Genomic DNA, 22,202 nt, shown 5'->3' with positions numbered 1-22,202 from the left:
CAGGCAGTCCACGACACCTAAGGTCCTAGTCTTGTTATATACATATGTCTCCTGTGGTTTTGATATGTTCGGACCACTCACTAGAACTTCCTGAGCAAGTATAATTCTACGGTGTTTTTTTAATGTGCATTCATTCTTTTACTTTGTACAAAGTTTTCCATGTACCGTTTTATTTCTCTTAATTTCATAATCATTTCATAATATCATTAATATGAAAGAAAAGGGATGTTAAGCCCCACTTCCAGTACTTTGTGCTCTCTCTCTCTGCAGCATTAAAGCCCATTTCCACCTTTGTGGGGGAAAAAACATATGCCAGCAAAGTATATGAAGCAGGCATATGCAGGAAAGCTAACAAAAACCTTACGTTTTTGTTAGCTTTCCTCTTCATCTCTTCATGGAAATGGCTGCCTCTGAGTTTTGCAAGAAAACTGTGTATATTACAACTAAGCTCCCCAACCCCACACATTCATAGTGGCAAACCCCCTTCCCCAGACAGTGTATTTTGTACAAAGGCAGAGCTGGTGTTTGCTGATCATATTACACAGAATTACAGGGAGGGGGCAGCTGTTTACATTCTGCTTTACAATCCAACCCCAGTGTCAGACTGAGTTTCCTGTGGAGCAAATGAAGAAAGCCTGCTATGTGGGTCATGGAAATGTGCACACATATACATCATCACTTCACCTCTACATTACACTGCAAAGGTGAAAATGGACTTTAGCCTCCTCCTATATTCCTATGATAGCTCTAGGAGGTTAATTGTAGTCGCATTAGGTGTGATATGGACTGATGTTCTTCCCTACTGAAGGAGCATCAATACGCATGCTCTCAGTCTCTGAAACTAGTACATGAAGTAGCCAAAGGTAGAATACTGGCACACTAAAACAGATAAATCAAACATGTAGATGTTTCATTGCTGTAGTTTAAAAATCTGTTTTCCTTGTTCAAAAGAAAACAAAATGTATTAAGGCCAAAGTGGTCAGAGAAAATTCCATGCAGTAAGCTACATAAAATAAATACGGTATCGTCAGTGACAAAACAGTTCACCAGCTGGGGGTGAGGCTGCAGTGGGGTTGGAGAAAGTTGGCGCTGGAACCTGAGAACACAAGGAAGGGAATTTATCAAAACTGGAGCAGACAAAATGTGGAGCAGCTGTGCATGGCAACCAATCTGCTTCTTTCATTTTCAAATCTTAACGGAACAAACTGAAGAGAGAAGCTGATTGGTTGCCACGTACAGCTGCTCCACATTTTGTCTGCTCCAGTTTTCATAAATTTCCCCAAATGGCTTTTTTTGTTAGGAAGGCAACAGTGTAAGTGATTAAAAACATGCTAAATCCTGCTTTCTGTACTTTGCTCTTTATTTCTCTCCCATTAAGCCCCTCCCCTATTCCTATGACAACCCTACAAGGTTAGGTTTAGGAGATTTAGGTGCAATTTGCACTCGTATCTATAAAACTAGTAGCTAAAACAACAATAAATCCTGGCACCCAAAAGAATGTATATCAAACGTGTACAAGTTACATCACTGTGGTTATGATATCTCTGATTCTTCAGAACAAAAGAAAACAGGATTTCTTGAGGTCAAGGTGGACAAAAAGTCTTAAGCAGTAAGCTACATGAAATAAATATCACCAATGATATATGACAGAAAAAAGAAATTCATCAGCTGATTGCAGTTGGAAGACAGGGATGGGGATTATGTCATAAGAAATATCAGTTCTGTAACTTTTCCTGGGAGTACACAGCTGAGACGATGAATGATGTGCAATGGCCCACCACGTCCTTCCATAACATGCTTACTGGGTTTGTTATCGAGGATTTAAAATGCTAGTGGGCACCCAGGAAAAGCTCAAATGAGCAGGAAAACATAAAGCACATGATGGTTTCCCTCTGGTAAACTCACGTTTTTTCCGGGCTGATGAACCAATCGCCGGCCCAGTTCCAGCCGCTTGAGGCCTTGAAGCTATCCTTTGGTAGTTTTATCTTCCCAGTCACGTCAGTGAACTTGGGGCAGGTAAGGGTTGTGGTCCCCCAGTTGCCCACCAATGCCAGTTTGTTCTGGTTTTCGTACTACGATAGACAAAAAGACACAAGTGTACACAAGCTGCTCGATAAGCACCAATAGAAAATTCCACATTTCAATGCTTTGTAACAAAAGAGACATCTTAAGGTAAAATGGGACCCTATAAAAAGGTAGCAGCTTTGGCACCCCATCCCGCCAATGCATATTGATACAGACTGAAAAAGTCACTGAGGAGCCTCCTTTATATTGTCTGCACTGACATAGGCCCATCAGACACCAACTTTTTTCCAGTGCATCCTCTCTTGTGATGAGACAGGAAGGTGCATAAACTTCACTTACTATGCAGTCCGCTTCATTTACTGCAAAAGCATGAAGGCAGCTGGGCCCCCTGAACATCCAACGGACCCTAGGCCGCTGCCTTGGTTGTCTTGTGGATCCAACTCTGGCCCCAAAGCTATCCTACTGTTATAAAGGTGCTGTTATATAAAGGCACCTATATTATTATTATTATATATGATTTACAGTATATAGCGCCAACAATTTGCGCAGCGCTTTACAATGTAAGGAAAACATTACAATCACAATACAATTCAAGACAAGATGGTAAGGAGGGCCCTGCCCCTGAGGGCTTACAATTTAAAAGGGAGGGGCACATGAGGAGGTAGCTGTGTGGGGATGAATAGGACCTATATGACCTATAGGAAATATACAAAGAGCTAGAAAAGAGGGACATGTCAATTATTGTTATCTGTAGCCAATTTTGTTCAGCTTTGGCCTATGGAGTCTGCTCCATCTGACATTACTAGAGAGGGCTAGCCAAACCCCAAGAGCCAGGCAGGCAATGTATAAACAAATGTAGCCAAAGTCTAATCTTTGTTGGACCCTTTTTATTACAACCAATTAGTGTACTATCTCTAGTGAATTAAAATTTCCCTCTGGCTTGAGTCTGGACAAACTGGCTTCTGAATTCTACATTCATTTGTCAATGTCTTAATTTGTCCATAACTGACCCCATACACCTGAATTAATTGAAATCCTAAATTCGTAAAGGAAAACTTTCCATGAAGACTTCTCATTTTTCTTTGCTAAATTGTGTGGCTAATGGCCAATCTTGGTGAAAAATTGCCAGTGCCGGTCTTTATACAATTGCTCCCTCAATGGCCCGTCGTTAGTCAGCGACATTCAGAAGCATTTGGAGCCACCGGGGAGCGATTCCACAGAGGTAATTGAAAGGCTCTCCCGTGTTATTCTTCCACTTGTGATGTGTCACCGTGTGACATCAGAACTATACTCACATCTGCTACAACAATGCAACCTCCGCAAGCTCTCTTGCTGGTGCTGACATCTAGTCTAGTCTAGTCTATCTAATACGAACAACTCAAACTTACCGTTTCGGCAAAGACTGAGAGCTTGCCCTGATTGTACTGGTTAAATTCCTTCTGATCCACCGCCAGTCCAAACCACAGCTGAACCCGGACCTGCGCTGGCATCTTGGCCCCTTTATTACCCTCCTGTGGGTACTAAAAAATAAAACACAAGAGTAAGAAAGTCATCTAATTGCTTCAAACTACTCCTGCTAATGTTTATTTGTTTAATTAAAACCAGTTCTTGGCATAGCATTCATATTTGTACACAATAATTCAATGATATGATTGCATTTTCTATGTACTGTATACTTGAACTTCCTCTAGAATATTAATCCTTCCTCCCTCCATACAATCAGCATCACTCCTTAATGACTGATGAGAAAGGATCAATTAGCCATAAAGAAAGCGTACTGTTTCCAATTAGTCATCCATTGAGAGCAAAGAACAATAAAGCAGAATCACTGTTCATCACTAGTAAGCAGGAAGCAGAATCTGCATATGTAATGAGCTAATATGGATGCCCCTGTGTAATTAAAGATCATACAAAGAAAAAAATGTTTAACCACCCAATGATTGTAATTACATACAGTAGATCATGGGTAGGAAACCTCGGGACTTCAGCTGCTGTGGAACTACAAGTCCCATGAGGCATTGCAAGACTCTGACAGACACAGACATGACCCAATAGCAAAAGAATGATTAAATTTGTAGTTTTACCACAGCTAGAGTGCCGAGGTTGCCTATCTCTGAAATTGATTAATATTCTCAGGCATAGTTCCTATTGCTGAGAGAACTGCCTTACACTAGCAGTGTCCACCTGTGTGCAATGTTAGTTCAGAGATCAGTTCAGATGAGACTGATTGATTGGCGGACTCCCAGGGTGGTGTAGCAAATTGTGGCCAATGTGCTGCTCCTATACTGATTGGACTGTGTATTATATACACATCCTCATTTACTAATCACTCCCCATCCACACACTTGGCACCAGACTGTTGCGCTCCTGCCCTCTTCTTTTTCCTGCTAGTTCAGAGATAAATCTGTCAATGACAACCACATGTTTCAAACCAGCAATCAATAACCAATTAGCAGGGTTCTGAATCATGTGATCACCATTAAAGGTGCCCATACACCTTACGATTATCGTACGATAATCGTATGCAATCACGTTTTCGGCCGATAATCGCAAAGTGTATGGGCAGTGTACAACCGCAAATATATATATAAGTAAAATATAAAAGGACTATTTATTTCCTTTATAGACAGTACCTGCACATATCTAGTTACATTTACAGCATCCTAGGCGACCCAAAAACCCTCTACCTCCGGCATCTAAGCAGCTTCCCTCCTCCAGATCCCAATATTGGATCTTTACTATAACCGGCAGCCTTACAGAAGATATAGAAGGTAAGATGGGTGGATAGTCACAGCTCCACTATGTGTCTGCCACAAACTCCTGCTATCAGTTTTCTACTTAGAGCATTAGTACAGGTACACTTTCATTTTTTTTTTTTATAACATAAAAAATTGCTTTTTTCACTCTAAATATACTATTTGCCTAGCAGGATAGTCATTTGGCTGGTATCCTGGAAGGCTACGGCTCCTTTGCTGTGCTGATCCCAGCCAGAATATCTATCAGTTGTATATGAACATAAATCTGAGAAAAAATATAAACGAACACTGTCTGAGGTCAGCGCTCCTCAAGGGGAAGAAGCTTACTTTGAGAAAGATGGTCTGGAGTTTCCCGCAGTTCTTGCCGCAGCACTTGGCACCCTTCCTGGAGTAAAGGACTTGGTGGGCTGGCATTCGGTAGTAAGCCACGCGCTTGTCTCCTTGTAACATCCAGATCAGGATATCTGGCAGGCTGTTCTGCGGCTGTGAAATGGGAATTCATAACAAGTATTAGTGCATACATCCAACACACACATGAAAATTGGAAAGTGGTGTAAAACCGACAAGATAGATAGGCATCGTTAACATTCTATATTATCTGCACAGAAAAGCAAAATGCAACATTACAAGGTGCTAGCTGAGGAGGGAAAAGTTAGGAAATGTCAAGACATGCGGTGCCCAGGCCACAGTACCTTCAGCCAAGACCTTGCTGATTAATGCACTTCTTGATCCTGTGGGCTCCTATCTTATCTCAGTCTTGCCAACCCTGCTCAGTTTAGTACTTCTGAACTACAGAATACCTTCCCACTGTCTTATGGAAATGAGAGCAGATGTGTGCTCTACAGTACATACTTCCTCTTGTAGGGCAACCACAATACTCCTCCAAAGATACTGTATGGTGAGTGAGCATTGTCACCCTAGGGCAGGAAGTGTGTTACTGACAGGATACCCAAGTGCATCTGATTTTTATTGTTCAATAAGTGAAACAGGTTCAGTTATTCAGAGAGGGATGGGATGTCCAAAAGCAGTCCAACTGAGGGGTGGGCAACAGCAACAGTAATGGGCCAACTTAAAAAAACAGTAGAACTGGGGGCAGCGTGCAGCTCAAATAGCTGTTTGAAGAACCTTACGCACAAAGGTAGCATCAGATGAGGCCTGAAACTTCCACCAAGTAAAACTTAGATATCGTAAGAACAGAGGAGCAGGTGGCAGCGTTACAAATCTGGAAAAACTTTTGATTGATGCCTAAAAGCCCAAGAAGCACTCACTGGCCTAGTAAAGTTGGACCTTAAAACGAATTTGTCTGAGCCACTGAGAAATGGTGGTTCGAGAAGCTCGTTCTCCTTAACAGGGGCCACCAGAGATGACAAAAAGAACTAAAGATCTTCTGATGGAAGCAGTGGCTTAAAAAGGAAACTTGCACAGCACAAACTATTTCCAGGCAGTGAAGATAAATTTCCTTCTGGTGTACTGAAGCTGGAAAGAGAGATGGGAGAAAAATGATCTTGTTCAGGTAAAAGGCTGAAACCACTTCAGCAAAGAAGGCGGCTCTAGTCCTTAGTATTACCTTATCCTTGTGTATGAACAAAAAAGTTATTTACAGGAGAAGAAACACTTTGCAGAGGGAATAGTTTTGAAGAGCAGATAGAACCTGATTGAAATCCCATGAAGTCACAGGAGGTTGTACAGGAGGAGCCACAGAAGAGGCTGTAGAAAAGTTTTACTCAATGATTAGGAGGCTAGTGGTCTCTGGAATACGATCACAAGGGCTGATATTTGTTTCTCAATGGTACTCTGGGCCAATTGCTGATCACAAGGGCTGATATTTGTTTCTCAATGGTACTCTGGGCCAATTGCTGATCACAAGGGCTGATATTTGTTTCTCAATGGTACTCTGGGCCAATTGCTGATCACAAGGGCTGATATTTGTTTGTCAATGGTACTCGGGGCCAATTGCTGATCCACACCTGATTGCAGAATGATCAGGATGAAAATGTCTTTAGTCACACCAGGCAAAATGAACCTTCCATGTGTTTTAACAGACCTTGTAAGAGCTAAGCTTCCAAGCTTTTAATAGGGTAGGGATTACCAAATCTGAGAGACCCCAATTTCTGAAGACCTGGACTTCACCTGCCATGCTTTTAAAACCAGCGACTGTGAAGCAGGGTGGTATACCAGACTTTAGGAGAGATGATCCCAATGATCAGGAAGGGCCCACTGTGTGTATTCCAGAACTTTGACCAGGTCACAGTAGCACATCTGTCTGGGCCAGCTGGTTGCAACGAGGATAACCATTATGCCGTCCACCTGATCCTCCAAAATGGTGGCATTCAACATGATGCCCAGCCCACACAGTCGATGGCTCTGGACCAGGAAAGCACTCTGCATTTAACTAACACGGTACTCAGAAAGGTCCAGGATAGTGCCACAGGGAGATACTAGTGCCCAAAGGTCACAATCCAGGCAATCTTCAGTCAAGCGCGGTATGCATACAGCTTTCAAGGCATCAAGCAGATTCTGATCCGGATAGCTGCACAGAGAGCCCAGCTCAGCAGCATGCAGATGAAGTCTTGAATGTAGTAAAAAATATCTTGACAAAAAATAAAATGGCAAATAATAGCAAAAAAAGTAAACTTTGCTCAGTAGAGAAAATACGACTATCCTTCTATGACAGCAAAAAAACGGAAGCGTGCTGGGAGTAGGAGGAGTTATACCTGCGAGTTATACCTGGCTGGTCAACAGCTTTTTTGTTTGTCAATTTCCAAATCCTTCTGTAGGCGGCAATATAACGCATCAGTGGAAGCATAACTGAACCTGTGTTCCTCAATGAACGATAAATAAAAGTATTTGCCTCTGTTAGGTTTTATTTTTCTGTCTGGTCCTTGTTGGGGAGATTTCACTTGTGCTGGAGACCATGCAGGATCTAAGGAGATCTTCCCAAGGGAAACCAGACAGTCACTGGAGAGATTTTTTTCACATTCTGATCACAAACGCAATTTTTGAGCAGCAACATCTAATAAGCATGTCGTCCCTCAAATATGGGTAGCCCAGTCCTCAACGCATTTCACATTATGCTTCCTCAGGAAGAGTAGGGAGTAGTCTTGTTTTTTGTATGAATAGACCATATGAACTATGCACACGAGCCACACCAAAACAACCCTGGCAATGACAGACTAGGGGCCAAATGTGAAAGACAGTGGGTCACAGGAGTTGTGAAAGCCCTGGCTTACTTAGCCTTAGGGGATCTGGCAGAGGAGTTCCAAACAGGATAACTAACCTATACATATTGTATAGGTCTTGTATAGATTTCAAAATGTAGTATCTGCATTCCTCCGCTCTCCAGCCTATCTGTATTCACATATCGCCCGCCGCGTCAGGACAGCTGCATCAAATAAAATTTGATGATTTCATTCTAATAGAGTAGGGTGTGGACTACAATTGTGTTCATTGGTACTTTAAAAGCCCGTTACATTTTTGCACCTACTCGTCTAAAGTCTTACAGACTGATTGGGAAGGTTATAAACTTACATAAACAGCAAAGCCTCAACCGCCTTATCATCACTGCATCCTACTGCCAAAAAAAGTATTCCTTTTACCTCCTCCGCCATGGCTTTCAGTCTCTGCAGCCAATCCTCAGATTGCTCCAAGATGCTTGTAAGCTCACACTCCTCATGTTTCAGTTTCAAAGCCGACTGGATGATCTGGCTCACATTGGTCTTTCGGAATCGGTGAAGGTACAGATCCAGGTGCGTGGTTCCCGGCATTGATGGAATATCAGGTAGAGGATGACTGTGAACAAACAGGAAGAGATTTGTGGTACCAGCGTTTATTTTTCAATGAAAGCATCTTGATTTGACCTGGTATCAACCTCTTGCAGTAGCTATATAGCAGAATTTAGACTTGAGTGGGAAGGGGGGAACAGCACAATGAGACAATCAGTGCAAGGAGCAAGCTGGTAGGTGGAAAGAGTAGAGTGACACAGAGATGAGCTCATCAGTTCGCTGCTTCTTTTTTCACTGTTCAATCACATGCTGGGGGAGGGACAAGACCTGTAAGTGTTCTTAACTGCAGCATAGAAAAATCAGGTCTCCTGCCAGACAGGGCTGTGCTGTTGTGCAGAGCTGTGTAAATCGCAGAAATGGATCCACAGACATAGAAATCCTTTTGCAGTTTAAACAGCTCCAATATATGTATTTCTTCTGTGTATGTAGATGTTTGCCTCAAGTTTAGCTTTATTGTGAACTTGTGTTTTTTGCATGTAGGGCTAAACAACAGGTACACTTTAAACTCAGGAGTTAAATCTTAATAATGCATTTAAGTACCTTAACTATTAACAGAAATGTATCTTATTTGTGTATCACCCGGCTGTAGATCCTCCAATCATCTCTGAATTGGTGCCGACACTCTCCTTTCTGCTGGAGGGTGGCTACTTGTGTTCCCAATGGTCCCTGTGTGTGTTGTAAAGTAGTCACCGCTCCAAACTCACTCCCGTGAGGGACTACAATCTCATGTTTAACTCCTGAGTTTAGTGTCACTTTAACATTATAAGTAGTAAGGGTTGAATTGGCCTTTAAATGGGGGCAACGTGTATCCTCCCCCTATATCTAGCAATAGTATTTACTATTAAGATGTATTTTGACAATCTGACATGTCTTCTTTTCTCTTTCTTTTTTTGTATTTGTCTTCTTTCTCCCCTCTGAACATTTCTTCCCTCTTTTCCTATTACGTTTTTGTTTAGTCTTATTCTACAGGTCCATTGGGTGTGTATTTACACATGTCTTGCTATCTTCTTTTTTCTTTCTACCATGGATTGGATTGCACCTTTATTCTTGATTTTCTGTTGTATTTACAAAAAAAAAATTGTTGTTCTAGTAAACGTTTATGGATTTTGGAGACTCAAAAACCCTATTTTGACATCAGCCATCATATCTGAGACACAACTACCCAACTACTAGCTTTGTAAGTCAGGACAGGATTAGTGAATGAATTCCGGAGATCCAAAAAAACCATAAATATTCACCCCTATTTAAATTGTTTTTGTCTGTCTACTCGGTCTAGTAACATAACAGCATATGAGAAAGAAGGGGGGGTTCAGTGGTAAAGGATCACTGAGAAAGTAGTCTTACTTGGTAACTACTTTCTCAGTGATCCTTTACCACTGAACCCCCTCCCCCCCCTTTTTTCTCATAGCTTTGTAAGTCACCAAGGGGCCAAAGACAAGAGAGACAGGACAAACTGCCACCTTGCAATGTCTGGCAGTCCTGACTAGTAACACAGAAGAGTCAATATCCCAAACGTACCCACAATCACTGATGACTTCATCAATCATACGAGTCAATAAATAATTAAGGTCATACGGGGAACTCTTCGACTTCAGTGCCAAGTTCACTTGTTCCAGATTCCTCTCCTAAATACAAAAAAACATTCAAGTAGAAATTCAGAAGCATCAAATGAAACACAGTAAATATCATTATATATTTTGAGTCTCTTTTATTTTACATTATTATTCACCAACCCTTCTCCACTCTATCCAAATCTAACTGGCTGGAGTTTGGCTTTAAATATCAGAAACCAGCATAGGATTCTGGAACCAACTTCACAGCCGGTGCGTTTATTGATGGTCTTTGTCCTCGCTGAGTAGATGCATCCCTTTCTATTTATCCTGACGACAACTGTCACTGAGACAGAAAGGAAGGGGAAATCCAGAATTTTAGAGTTGTCTACAGAACAAGAAGTGAGGCAAAATCTACTAAATGGGGCATCTGTACCGGTGACAACTGTCACTTTGTAGATATTTTCTTCTCACTTCCTGTTGCATCCTCAGGAGCAGAAGGGAAATCTTCCCAAATGGATAAAGAGGAAAAAATAAACAAATGGGTTTTAAATACTGTCAGCAGGACAGGAAATAGGAGTGTATCTCCAGAGGCCCAGATAGCAGTAAAACCCTAACAGGGCATTTACTCCTCCCCTAATCTACCCAAAATAAATGAACAGTTTTGCATATTTCCTTTTGATGCATGAAAAAATATGGTTTGAAAAATTGAAATAAAAAAATCAACAAGGACATAATAGCTACGGGGAGAAAATAGTAAATGATGGGGAGAAAATTCTTTACAAAAAATGTTTTTTACTTTGTATTATTTATATTTACATTTTCAGGTTTTTATGAAGTGCTGTCATAAAAAGATGAAAAGTCACACATTTGATCTACATATGAATAAAATAGTAAATACAATACCACAATAAATTGTTACATTGTATTTACACAATGACACTTGCAGACTATCTGCAATTGTCATGTTACACAAGAGCAGCTGGATTTTCACAGCCACTCCTGCTGTGCAATACAAAGCTTTTACCAGCTGTAATAGTGGCGGGGGGGAGCAATGGCAGGGGGAGAGGAGCAGGGTGTAGGAGATACTGTACATCCTAAAAGCTTTCTTGAACTATTTTAGGATGTATCTCTTACGCTCCTGATCCTCAAGCTCTTTTACTGCTTGTTAAGAATACGTAAATGCATTAATGTCCATATTCTAAACACAGGTACTCTTTACATTTCTTAACTTTAGTACAGCTCACCAGGTTGTCGATGGTATGGTGGATGATATTCTGGCAGTCAGTGCGGTGACTGATGTCCTCCCAGTACGATGACAAAACAACGACAGGCTTTACGTTACCCCAGGGCAGATAATAGTACTGACAGCCTGAAGTATAAAGCAAGAGATTCATTTTCAAACCAATTTTATTACATTAAAAAAAAAAACAGAATCGCCAATTTTACAAGATATCAAAAAAAATACTTCACTTGAAAAGTCAGGCAGTACAAATCCATAAACACAATAACAATCAAGTAAGATGACCTGCCAAGTTGCAGATCCCAACTACCCAATGGTTGCGGGGCAGGGGAGGAAAAAAAAAAAAGGAAGCGGGGAGAGAAGGCGTCGGGAAGGGAAAGATATCAGAAAGAAATAAAGACCAGGTGTGACAAAATCCGCATGGCTTGGGACAAGTTGAAGGTTTTGGAACTTTGTGGTGTGTTCCTATAGGAAACAAGGTAGAGCAGGCAGCCTTTGTTCACTCACAGGCCCCCTCACCCTGTTCACACCTCCAGGGAGAAAGCCTAAAAGCCCACATGGTCGAGGGTTGTTGTGGTGGTGTGTAGCTGAAACTGGACAAAGAGATTCTGGAAGGTGGCAAGCTGTGGCGCCTTTTCATGTGATACTCTAGCGATCACCCTTCCTATGGACTGTCTAGTACTACTGATGGACTTTGTGGATTACTGACCTGATGGACTGGATACTCCGCAGAATGAACTGCTCACTAATTCCCCACTTACTGGTTCAATTATTTAATCTTCTCCTACATAGACATTCTGGGGTCCCAATGTTGAACAGTTAAACCTGATAGTAGACCTGATGAACCTTTGGATGGTTTGTTGTTTATCTCTTGGATATGGAACTGTAACACCCTGTCTGCCATGCAATGAGTACCCTAACTTGATTGTTCTCCTGGGACCTGGACTGTTTTCCCCTGTACTGCATGGCCTGGTTTGGTCATCTTTTTGTTTGAGGATCTTGAGCTAATTTAATAATCAATACTTTTAATAAAGAATATTATTTTTCTACCACTCCGCATCTGCCTGGTGCTATCCTCAGCGTCACAGAGCTACTGTGACAAAAAGGGAGTACCAAATGACTGTCCATATGTTCCCTCTACCGTGTCAATCGTCATCCCCCAGTGGCCCAAATTGTCCTCTTGAAAGATGTTGCTACCTATCAGGTCTATCAGATAAGCAGCCCAATGAACTGGTGCACAGGCTGACAACGGTGCTGCTGATTGCGAGCCATTGTCGGCCTCTAACAGGAAGTGCGGTTACTGGCAGGATCTTATGTAAGAAACTTTGCAACAGTTTCACAAAAAACTATTTACTTAAGAAAAGTGTATAAAAGAAGGGATGATGGCAAACACTACAAACAAGACATTGGCTTTACATAGGCCAGCAATGGCTCTTACCATCAAAGACAGCTCGGCTATACTGAGTGGTGGAGGCCAGAGGCAAGCAGGTGGTGTCAAATTTATTGCCGTAGTTCCCAATGCTGACCTCAAACTGGATGGCATCGTCCACATCCTGCAACATGGTGGCCGAGTAGAAAGCGGCAAAGAGGCAGTACTTCCGTCTCCGCAGATACTTCTGCAAAATGAGGACAAAAGATTCTAAAACCTTAAAAGTTGTTCCACATTACATTTGCTGTTAATGGTCTCTCTGCAAAAGTCTGGCATGCCCCCTGACATGTCAGATCTATAGCTGTGCGATCAGAAAAGCTAATGCTCCCTATTGATTGCAAAGCTCCCGTTCTGACTCTGGAAAAGGGGCACCTCTGCAGAGAGATCTCTGCTTCCACACAGAGAGCAAGGCTCCTTCTCTGCAGAATTCTGGCAGGTAAAGGCATTTCTACTCAGGCTGTGGTGAACTTTCTAAAGAAAACAAACTCTTAGACTGTGAACACCTTTCGGTTTGAAGCATCTAGAACGTATTAAGCCGCTTTAATCTGAAAGTTTAATTGGGCTTTAATAAACAATTAACTGGACTGAAAGATTTGTATTTCCGACTAGAGCCCTACTTTATATAAGTCCCACTAAATAATAACACTTATAATATATAACAATAAGATACGTGTCATAACTTTGTGTAGAATTTCATTCTGCCAGTGTGGAATTTCATAGTGAGCCTTGTAAAAATTGTATCTATGAACACTATTGAAAAGGCTCTCCACAGAGATTAATAGACCATGCAAAGGAACCCCCATAGGACCCCATCACCTAGTCCACTGGTTCTCAATCTTTCTAGGGCCGTGACCCCTTGGTAACATTTGCCAAGTTGTGGTGACCCCCCAACGGAGCGCTGGACTCCAGAATTCGTAATGCGCTGGACATGGGACTAAAAATAGAAGCACACTCACAAGAATACAAGCCCTCACCAGCCCCTGCTACCTGCTCTGTCTCCATGCAGCCTTCTCAGCCCCAGCACTGCTTAGACGCCCCCGCCTCCTGCGGAGCTCACATTGTATGGGAGGCAGGAGGACAGCAGCGGCTGTGAAAAGAAAAGCCCCGCTGTACACACTCCCCCGGCCACTAGATGTCGCTGCAGCGGCCAGGGAGTGTGTATAGCGGCACTTTTATATTCACAGCCTCTGCTGTCCTCCCGCTGACTGACACTGCTGTGCTAGAAGGAGGCTGAGGAGCTTCTCACCTAGCGCAGCAGAAGTGTATGCTGCGACCCCCTCAACAGTGAGTTGTGACCCACTTTTGGGTCACGACCCACAGGTTGAGAACCGCTGACCTAGTCTATCATCCCTCACCTGTACTTATGACTCGTGTAATATTCAGGAACAGTTCTGATCAATAGCCAGCCGTGTTGGTAAAAGTAAAAGTCTTTATTTTTTTCTCACAATGCTCCAACAGAAACAGCTTGTCTTCAGCAAATAGAATATATGAACAAAACATCTCTTCAATATAATGGAGAATTCAGCTCACCGCCTGTATACATACGTTCCTTCTCATGGTTGGCATCCCAGCCTGCTCTTCAAAGTGTCAAACACAGACACTGGTGCAAAGCAATGTCTCAGTAGCAGCCAGTCCACAGCTCCATACTCAGACATGTCCTGCTCCAAACACACCTCACAGACACTGCTGGCTGGCTTCCTGTGCACTTTGAACACTCCCAGCAGGTGGGTTATCCCTTACTAGGCCATCAGAGTTGGAGGCTCTTTCCCACCCAATATCTCTCTGAGCCTCCGGATTCCGGGTCCCCTTCAGGACTATCAATCCCGGGAAGACTACGTAGTAGTTTCCCTTCTAAAATCATCCCAGAACCCCTCACCCTGCATTGGTGAGAACCTCTGACAAGACTCCTTTTTCCATCCCCTTAAAGGGACCATATCCTAAATAGCGGGGAAATATACCATCCGTCCAGGATGAATTCCTGTTGTCCTGTACATTTGTTTAAACAAGAGGTACACAAATGAGGAATTTCTGAGCTTGTAAAAAAAAACCACCCGTAACCTAATTCAGGTAATTTATGTCTTCCTGTCTACAGGGCGTTTCAGGCCGGCCAACATTCCCAGGTAAAGGACAAATAACCTGCTCAATTGTTTCTAGGGGAAACACACACAAAAAATAAAAAAAACAGGTGGTCTCCAATCTTCTGCTCTTCTTCAGGTCGGCCTGTCGTTACCTCAACTCGTAGAAGATCATCGGAAGGAATGTCCTCCACCTTCTGCTCCGTTTGCTCCACCAGCTTGCTCTCCAGTTCCAGTAGGACGCGGCCACGATATGCTACACCTTCTCCCTTCCAAACCAAAGAGAGGACATTTCAGAAGGAAAATACCAGCAAGGTAACAGAAGAAGACGGGCAGATGTGTGGTGGCAGCCATCCTGAAGAATGGGTTGATAACTACGAGACATGTCTAGATGTGGTTTTCAAAGGATGTCACCAGCACACCATCCCACAGTCCCATGTCTAGATGTGGAATAGGCCAAACATGCAACCCAAGATCATCTGGTCTGGAGGAGCTTTTTGGAATGTTTCCCAGAAGAAATCAACTTTACTCTTATAAATGAGAACTTTTATAAAGGAACGGAAAGCTTATAGTAATGTTAGTGTTTAAAGAGCCCCAGTCACATTGGATAATCAAGCCAAAGTGACAGGGCCTATGTAATGCCTACCATCAGACCACCTTATACTCAGCACAAGGAGGGGATTTATTTTGCCAATATCAAGTTATTGTTGATGCGGACAAAAACGTGCTAAGTGGACAAATATTTGCAAAATAATGTATAGGCAGGGCCGGATGTGCCACAAGGCCACCGAGGCCCGGCCTTGGGGCCGCAGAGAGTAGAGGTGTGGCAGGGGTGTGGAATTCCTATCCTATAGCCCGATGCCTGGGACATGCCTGGGTCAGTTCAAGGCATCAGGCTAGTATTTTTTTTAGCAGGCTAATTACAAGTGATGCCGAGATCACTTGTAATTAGCCTGCTAGTCTGTCCTCCCCTGCCGCCTAGCAGGATATGTTGCAGGAACAAAGGAGACAGCGCATACACAAGATGTGGTCATGCAGTGTAAAAATCAAGCCAAGGACATCCAAGGCAAAATAGCTGAGGCGTTTGGGGGGCAATCCCCCCTTCCTCCATCCCCCCTAGCACAGCAAATGCATCATATTTGATGTTTGATTTCCACTAGGATAATATCTGCATGGAGGATGCATTCCCACATGTTTGCTAAAAAAACATACTGTGAAATCCTTACCTTGCCCATATTGAGGTCAACATAGGGATCGGGGAAGCCAGTAAACTCTCTTGGGCTGCCATACAGGTTGATGTAGCAGGGTCCAAAGGTGGGTAGAAAACCCAGAGTGTCATCAACTAAAATCAAAAAGAATCATAAGCAAAGTGAATTCCACAATAATTTAGGACTAAATACCCAGCTTCAATGACAATGGAAGAGACTTGGTTTGCTCATACACCAGCCCTTTTTATTTGTCCAAAGTGTGAACGTTTTTCGAAATTGAAGGAACCAGGTGGAAAATTGGTCAGCCGAATCGTGCTTATAGCCACTCGGAAGCAGCCACTGTTTGGGTATTCAAGTGTTTTACCACTTTTGCTGCGTTTTATTGCTTTTAGTGCATGGTTTGCTATATTTATTTGTGGGATTTTCAATGCCGCAAAAGGCATGTTAAGGGCACATTCCACTTTTTGAATAACAAAAATTATAAATGCACACACGCTGACTAAAGAAAAAATGTGCATGTATTAATTTTTTTGCAAAGGAGCCTGTAAAGCATAGCAACCACAGTCAGTGGGTCATAGGTGCAATGCACAGGCTCCGGCAGACTCGTCCCCTAGGACTGTATTGATGTACAGACCTTCAGCTATGGTGCTGGAGGACGTACAGTATCAATGAGGTGACGTCACTGCACTTGTACACAATTGAGATCTCTAACAGGGTTATTCACAAAAGGGTGAAGAGTTTGGAGAAGGCAGGAGAAGTGAACAATCAAGGCCAACAATTTGGAAAAATTCTCCAATTCAGCTCACTTTCCAGATCAGCTATGTTGTCCTAAATTGTTCACTTCTCCTGACTTCTCCAGACTCTTCACCCTTTTGTGAATAACCCTGTAAGTCTTTCTGCCACGGTGGTCTTTCCATCCTGTGAATGGATGATGTGGCTGTATGGGTGGAGCCATGCACAGCCAAAACAAGTTTAAAAGTACACAAAATGCTGCAAGAAGACCCCTGCGATATTCAAGCAAGTGGGGACATATTCATTGCAGAAATGACAAATGAAAAGGCTATGAAAAACCACATTGTATAGATTTCCCCCTCTCTAATGGTCAGGGGCAACATTTTGACATCCCTACATTCCAACATTCAATACATTTAAAGAGCATATACTTTTAACTCTAATATATATACAGGTGAAACTCGAATAATTAGAATATCGTGTAAAAGTAATTGCAGTAAGTGCTGCAAAAGGGGCCTCTATTTACCAGCTTCAAAATTGGGCAAAACTGCCAGAATTGGTGTTTACCATGAGACAAACAGCAAATTGATGTAGACCATTCATAAGATCCCCTGGGTTTGTATGTGGCCAGTTCAGATGCAGGTAGAGTTGAGCAGAGTGCTTCTTTAAAGTGTATTTCCACTTCTGCAGTCAAATGTGAGACCCCCCCCAGGGCCGGATTTACTCTCCCTGCCACCCCAAGGCCATGTTCTGCAATGCCACCTGTAAACGTACGAGCTGATTTCCCCCCCTATATATTTGTTATGTGTTCCTATTCATACAGCATAATTGAAAACAAATATTTCTTACCTTTCTAGATGTCCCTTTGGAGCAGAATGCAACCTACTCTGAACAATTGTGAGTGGAGGGACACAGTGGTGACAGACTCAGTTTCCTTTCATTAACATACAATGCAGAACACAAGCCTTGAGATACTTAACCCTTTGTTAGGGCATACAGTGTTCAAATCTAGTTTATAATTGATAATAAGATCTGCCAGCGCAGTACAGACAGGGTTAATTAGGGCAAACATTAACTCTCCACACCCCTCCTTAGCATTACATAGAAGGGCGAAATTTCAGTTTTGAGGTTTTCAATAAACAGCAAGAAAACTGTAAGTGGCAATTTTAAAAAACATTTTTAAGCTATGCTGTGTGAATGTAGGTGTTATGGCAATTTGGCAGCAAAAGTGGAAATACCCTTTAAGTCATTCAGAATGGCCCACCGTGGATCAAACTGTGCAATATCCACACAACATTATACGGGACGTACTGTTAAGTAATGGAGATGCCGTGACGGGAGCCTCATCTGGAGCATAAAAAGACAATTGTTGGTTAGATGGACAGTAATGACATAAGGGTGGAAGGAGAGCCGTAGCACTGGACAAGCCATGTATAATATTCTGAGGCTGAGGACAGGCTATGTCACATGCAGGAGTGAAATGAGATACCATGAACCATTGCAGCTCACAACACATCACTGAGAAACTGGGAATTGTGGGAAATTGTTACAAATGACATCTGGGGTCTGTCACTAAAAAGCCAAGAAAATCCCACTTATATCCTGCCCAGCCAATGCTGTAGACGGGAGCAGACAGAGCACCATGGCAAAAATGTTACTTTTCCAATTGGATGAAATGGGTGTGACATTCTTTACATGGATAACGGAAGTAAAACCCTGACAGAGCTTCTAAATGTTTTCTTCCCCACCTTCCCTACATGCATCTTGGTATAATATCTTGGTGAATTATGTCATGCTAACTTTATTAGCTGCCATTCTGCAGACTCAATGCCACCACCCTACCTCATGAAGAAATGGTGGTGATGCCACCATAAGCTCTCTCCCACCAGTAACCCCTCCTATGTCATTCCTTCCCGACTATCCTCAGCTTACAGGGCAGCCAATTCCACTATGAGCGTGATTGTAAGAGCTACTCCAAAGCTTCTCAGTTTTCACCTGATCAAAGTTATTAAAGTGAAAGTAAAACCTAAAAGCTACAGAGACTCTAAACTGGGCAAAGGGACCTGTTGAAGGAACAACCCCCTGCTCACTTATACTCATCTTTGTTGCGCTCCCTCATCAATCCATTGCAGCCCTTGGGAAATATCTGGGGGAGCATATAAGGTTCTCCCTTGATGAGCGTGGGGAGGGAACGAAGTTATTAACTTCAAGCTTCAAAACAGGTGATGCAGAGCTTATACAGGGTTTAAACTCTGGCTCTGACAGAGGAATGGACCATCAGGAAATAGCAGGGAAGGAGAGTATTACTTGGTGGAAGGGTGATCTTTAATGACTTCTTGCTAGTCATATGATGGGCGGAGGGTTCTTTTTAGTCATTTTAGTCTCCTGGAGATAGGTGGATTAGTAAGGGGCCTCTTTAGGAGTAAAATAATCAACTTTTGAGTCTGCCTCGACAGTAGCTCCCTAATTGGACCTCTCCCCCTCTAAATGTAAACATAGAAAAAAACAGAGAAATAGGGGTTTCTGAGAGGTATAAAACCAATACATGTGTAAAAATGATATCCAAATTTTATTATACAGTAATTACATTATATAAAAGAATCAATTGTAATACATATGAGTATAAAAAAAAAACAATTGGCTAAAACACACAAAGTGCCTAGGATATGCCCAACGTCAACCAGTTATATCTTAATTAAATATCCATAGTTGCAAACATAATAATTGTCATTAATTATTCATTGTTCATTTACTGATTGTCATTAGTTTTTCATTTTTCATTTACTGGAACAGACATATCCAGGGCCCGACGCGTTTCGCACCAAGCTTCTTCAGGGGACCAGGGGGGGCTAATCGAACAACTAGTGTCTGGAGGAGGACAGATATTTCCGGATCAGGAGAAAGTGATGGCGGCCTGATTCAAACCAGCCCACTCAACTCCGTCTGAGACCATGCCAGGGACATCGGGGCCATGGGAAGGGGGGGCCATCAAGGACGATGCAAAGGACCCCTATCACCTAGTCCTAAGAGATAAACTGGTTCCCATATTTGTGGGGCATTGTCTTGGTGAACAAATTCATATAAGTGAAATGTTTATGTGTAGCGTAGTGATCCCAGGTCCTAATCCTTGCTAATAATAAAGAGGTATTAGCAGGTATTAGCAAGGATTAGGACCTGGGATCACTGGGGCATATACCGTGTTTCCCCGAAAATAAGACATTGGCTCAAAAAACACACTAGGTCTTATTTTCGGTGTAGGTCTTATTTTTTTTTTTTTTTTTATTGTACAACAATCCACACTTATTTATGTAGAAACATATGGTGATAAGGTCAATCAGGGGTGCCTTTCCAAGAGCAATTTGCTAACCAATCGCTGTCCAGAATGAGGGAAGTGCGCTTTCACTATCAATTCCTCACAGGCGGAATGCATTTGGTATCACTCCACATGTGATAGGAGCCGGCGCTATAGAGGAGGCATCGGCTTATGCGGCTCTGCTCCCTCCGCTGCTGCCTCGCTTCCTCTAGCGCTGGCTTCGTTGGCACCACTGATTCTCTCCCGCGGCTCTTCAGGTTCCCCCTTATGCCACCACCGGCCCTGGGAATGGTCACAACTAGGTCTTATTTTCGGGGTAGGTCTTATATTTTAGCAATTCCCAAAAATAGTACTAGGTCTTATTTTCGGGGTAGGTCTTATTTTCAGGGAAACAGGGTATACGTTGGGCATATCCTAGGCACTTTGTGTGTGTTTTAGCCAATTGGGTTTTTTTTATACTCGTATGTATTACAATTGATTCTTTTATATAATCTAATTACTGTATAATAAAATTTGTAAATCATTTTTACACATGTATTGGTTTTATACCTCTCAGAAACCCCTATTTCTCTGTTTTTTTTCTAAGGGGCCTCTTTAGGATCAATACATTAGGAGTGCGGGGGGCCATGCTCAAGCGATGGTGGACCTCCTTTTACCCCGAACACTGAAGATATCTTGTGGCGAAGAAGAGGTACTATGGGGGAACTTTGCATTAAAGCTGATTGGTTCATGATTAGATTTTTTTTTTGGGGGGGGGGGGGGGGTGTGTGCAGCTTTAACATTGCCCATTCAGAGTCTCTCAAACCACATCTCTGCTAATGAAGACCATAATGCCCTACAAGGATCCCACTGTTCAACAACATTCTTCCTTGAAAATAAAAATCACGATTTATTCCAGCCATCATTGATATGCAGATGAAGTATTTAGTATTTACCATATGTTAGTCTGGAAATGAAAAGTGTAAACTCTCTACAATATGATACACACATCCAAAGCTATATACTGCATGCTAGATAGACAGAGCCAATAGTGTTCAATGTCCCCAAAGTCTTTGGTCTGATAACTTAAGTTAACCATTTATTGCTCAAATTTCAAAAAGTGACCAGTGTGTGTGGTACCATCAGCACACACGTCACTGTCAGAACACAATCGCCCAGCGGGGGCCATTCACTCATCTACGCCGTTTAGTTTGGATGGGGGAATCGCAAGTCTTTTCTCATTCAGCCGACGGGACTGAACAAGAAAAATGATCAGTGTATGGCCAGCTTGGGCTGTGGTACATGCATCTGTGGAATGAAGGGAATAATCCTCATAATGTTGTTATTGTTTTTGTGCCACAGTTCCCGGGAGTGTGTTGTGTCATTCAGCAATGGTTCTTGTGATATAGCAGGAAGCAGGTGAGCACATCTGTTAGGCCGAGAAAAGCCAAAATCATGCAAATGATGCTATAGAAACACCACTATATAAAAGCCAATTCATAGAGCATGTGCAGAGCTGGAGGAACCAATGTGCTGCAAAGGGTGCAGAAATAAGAGACTACCCTGATTTCAGTTATCAAAGTTTTAGTGCAGTAGTTCTCTACCTGTGTAACCTCAGGACCGACATTTGTCCTTCGTTACTAAGTTGTAATCCCAAAAATAATGTACACGTTCGCATGGAAACCTAACATGTAGTGCAAATATCATTTCCGTACACATGCATGCCCCATGGGCGTGTGTTTATTCGCAGGCAGATGGCGAGGGCGGTGGGGTTGGTGTTACTTTTTTTAATTTCTATTTATTCAATTATTTTTGTATCACTTTTTAAAATGTTCTCTCCATCCTGAATGAATTTGCCGTGGTCCCGGGTCCCCCGGAAGGGCGGGTGACCCTGAAAACTACGGCGGGTGGTGGTGTGGGGCACCACCCATGCAGGGGGCTACAAGTGATCTGGGTGGCTATACAGCCGCCCAGATCACTTGTAGAAAACGAGCAGTGGAGCCCCTGCTAATGCACCCCATCTATATCTTCTGCACTGACAGGGGAAGAGCCAGCAGCATGGACATTATGATCTGTTTTTATCTGTTCTTATCTGTTCACCACACATTAT

The 22,202-nt window shown here is 42.6% G+C and overlaps 1 protein-coding gene across 1 annotated transcript in view; it reads right to left on the bottom strand.

The window, feature by feature from the left end:
* DYSF (dysferlin) overlaps nt 1-22,202 on the bottom strand; it is a 171,685-nt gene that overhangs the window by 69,570 nt on the left and 79,913 nt on the right. Inside the window, exons 17-25 of the mRNA XM_018560469.1 lie at nt 16,087-16,202; nt 15,016-15,129; nt 12,795-12,972; nt 11,361-11,485; nt 10,082-10,188; nt 8,378-8,570; nt 5,109-5,264; nt 3,414-3,545; nt 1,906-2,072 (exon numbers count right to left, since the gene is read on the bottom strand). Of these exons, the coding sequence (XP_018415971.1) occupies nt 1,906-2,072; nt 3,414-3,545; nt 5,109-5,264; nt 8,378-8,570; nt 10,082-10,188; nt 11,361-11,485; nt 12,795-12,972; nt 15,016-15,129; nt 16,087-16,202 (1,288 nt within the window). The remainder of the gene's footprint in view (nt 1-1,905; nt 2,073-3,413; nt 3,546-5,108; nt 5,265-8,377; nt 8,571-10,081; nt 10,189-11,360; nt 11,486-12,794; nt 12,973-15,015; nt 15,130-16,086; nt 16,203-22,202) is intronic.

The sequence above is a fragment of the Nanorana parkeri genome, unplaced genomic scaffold (assembly GCF_000935625.1).
Source record: "Nanorana parkeri isolate BGI_ZX_2015 unplaced genomic scaffold, ASM93562v1 scaffold456, whole genome shotgun sequence".
Classification (NCBI taxonomy): Eukaryota; Metazoa; Chordata; class Amphibia; order Anura; family Dicroglossidae; genus Nanorana; species Nanorana parkeri.
The sequence above is the reverse complement of the archived record's forward strand: the minus strand, read 5'-3'. Positions and strand labels throughout refer to the sequence as shown.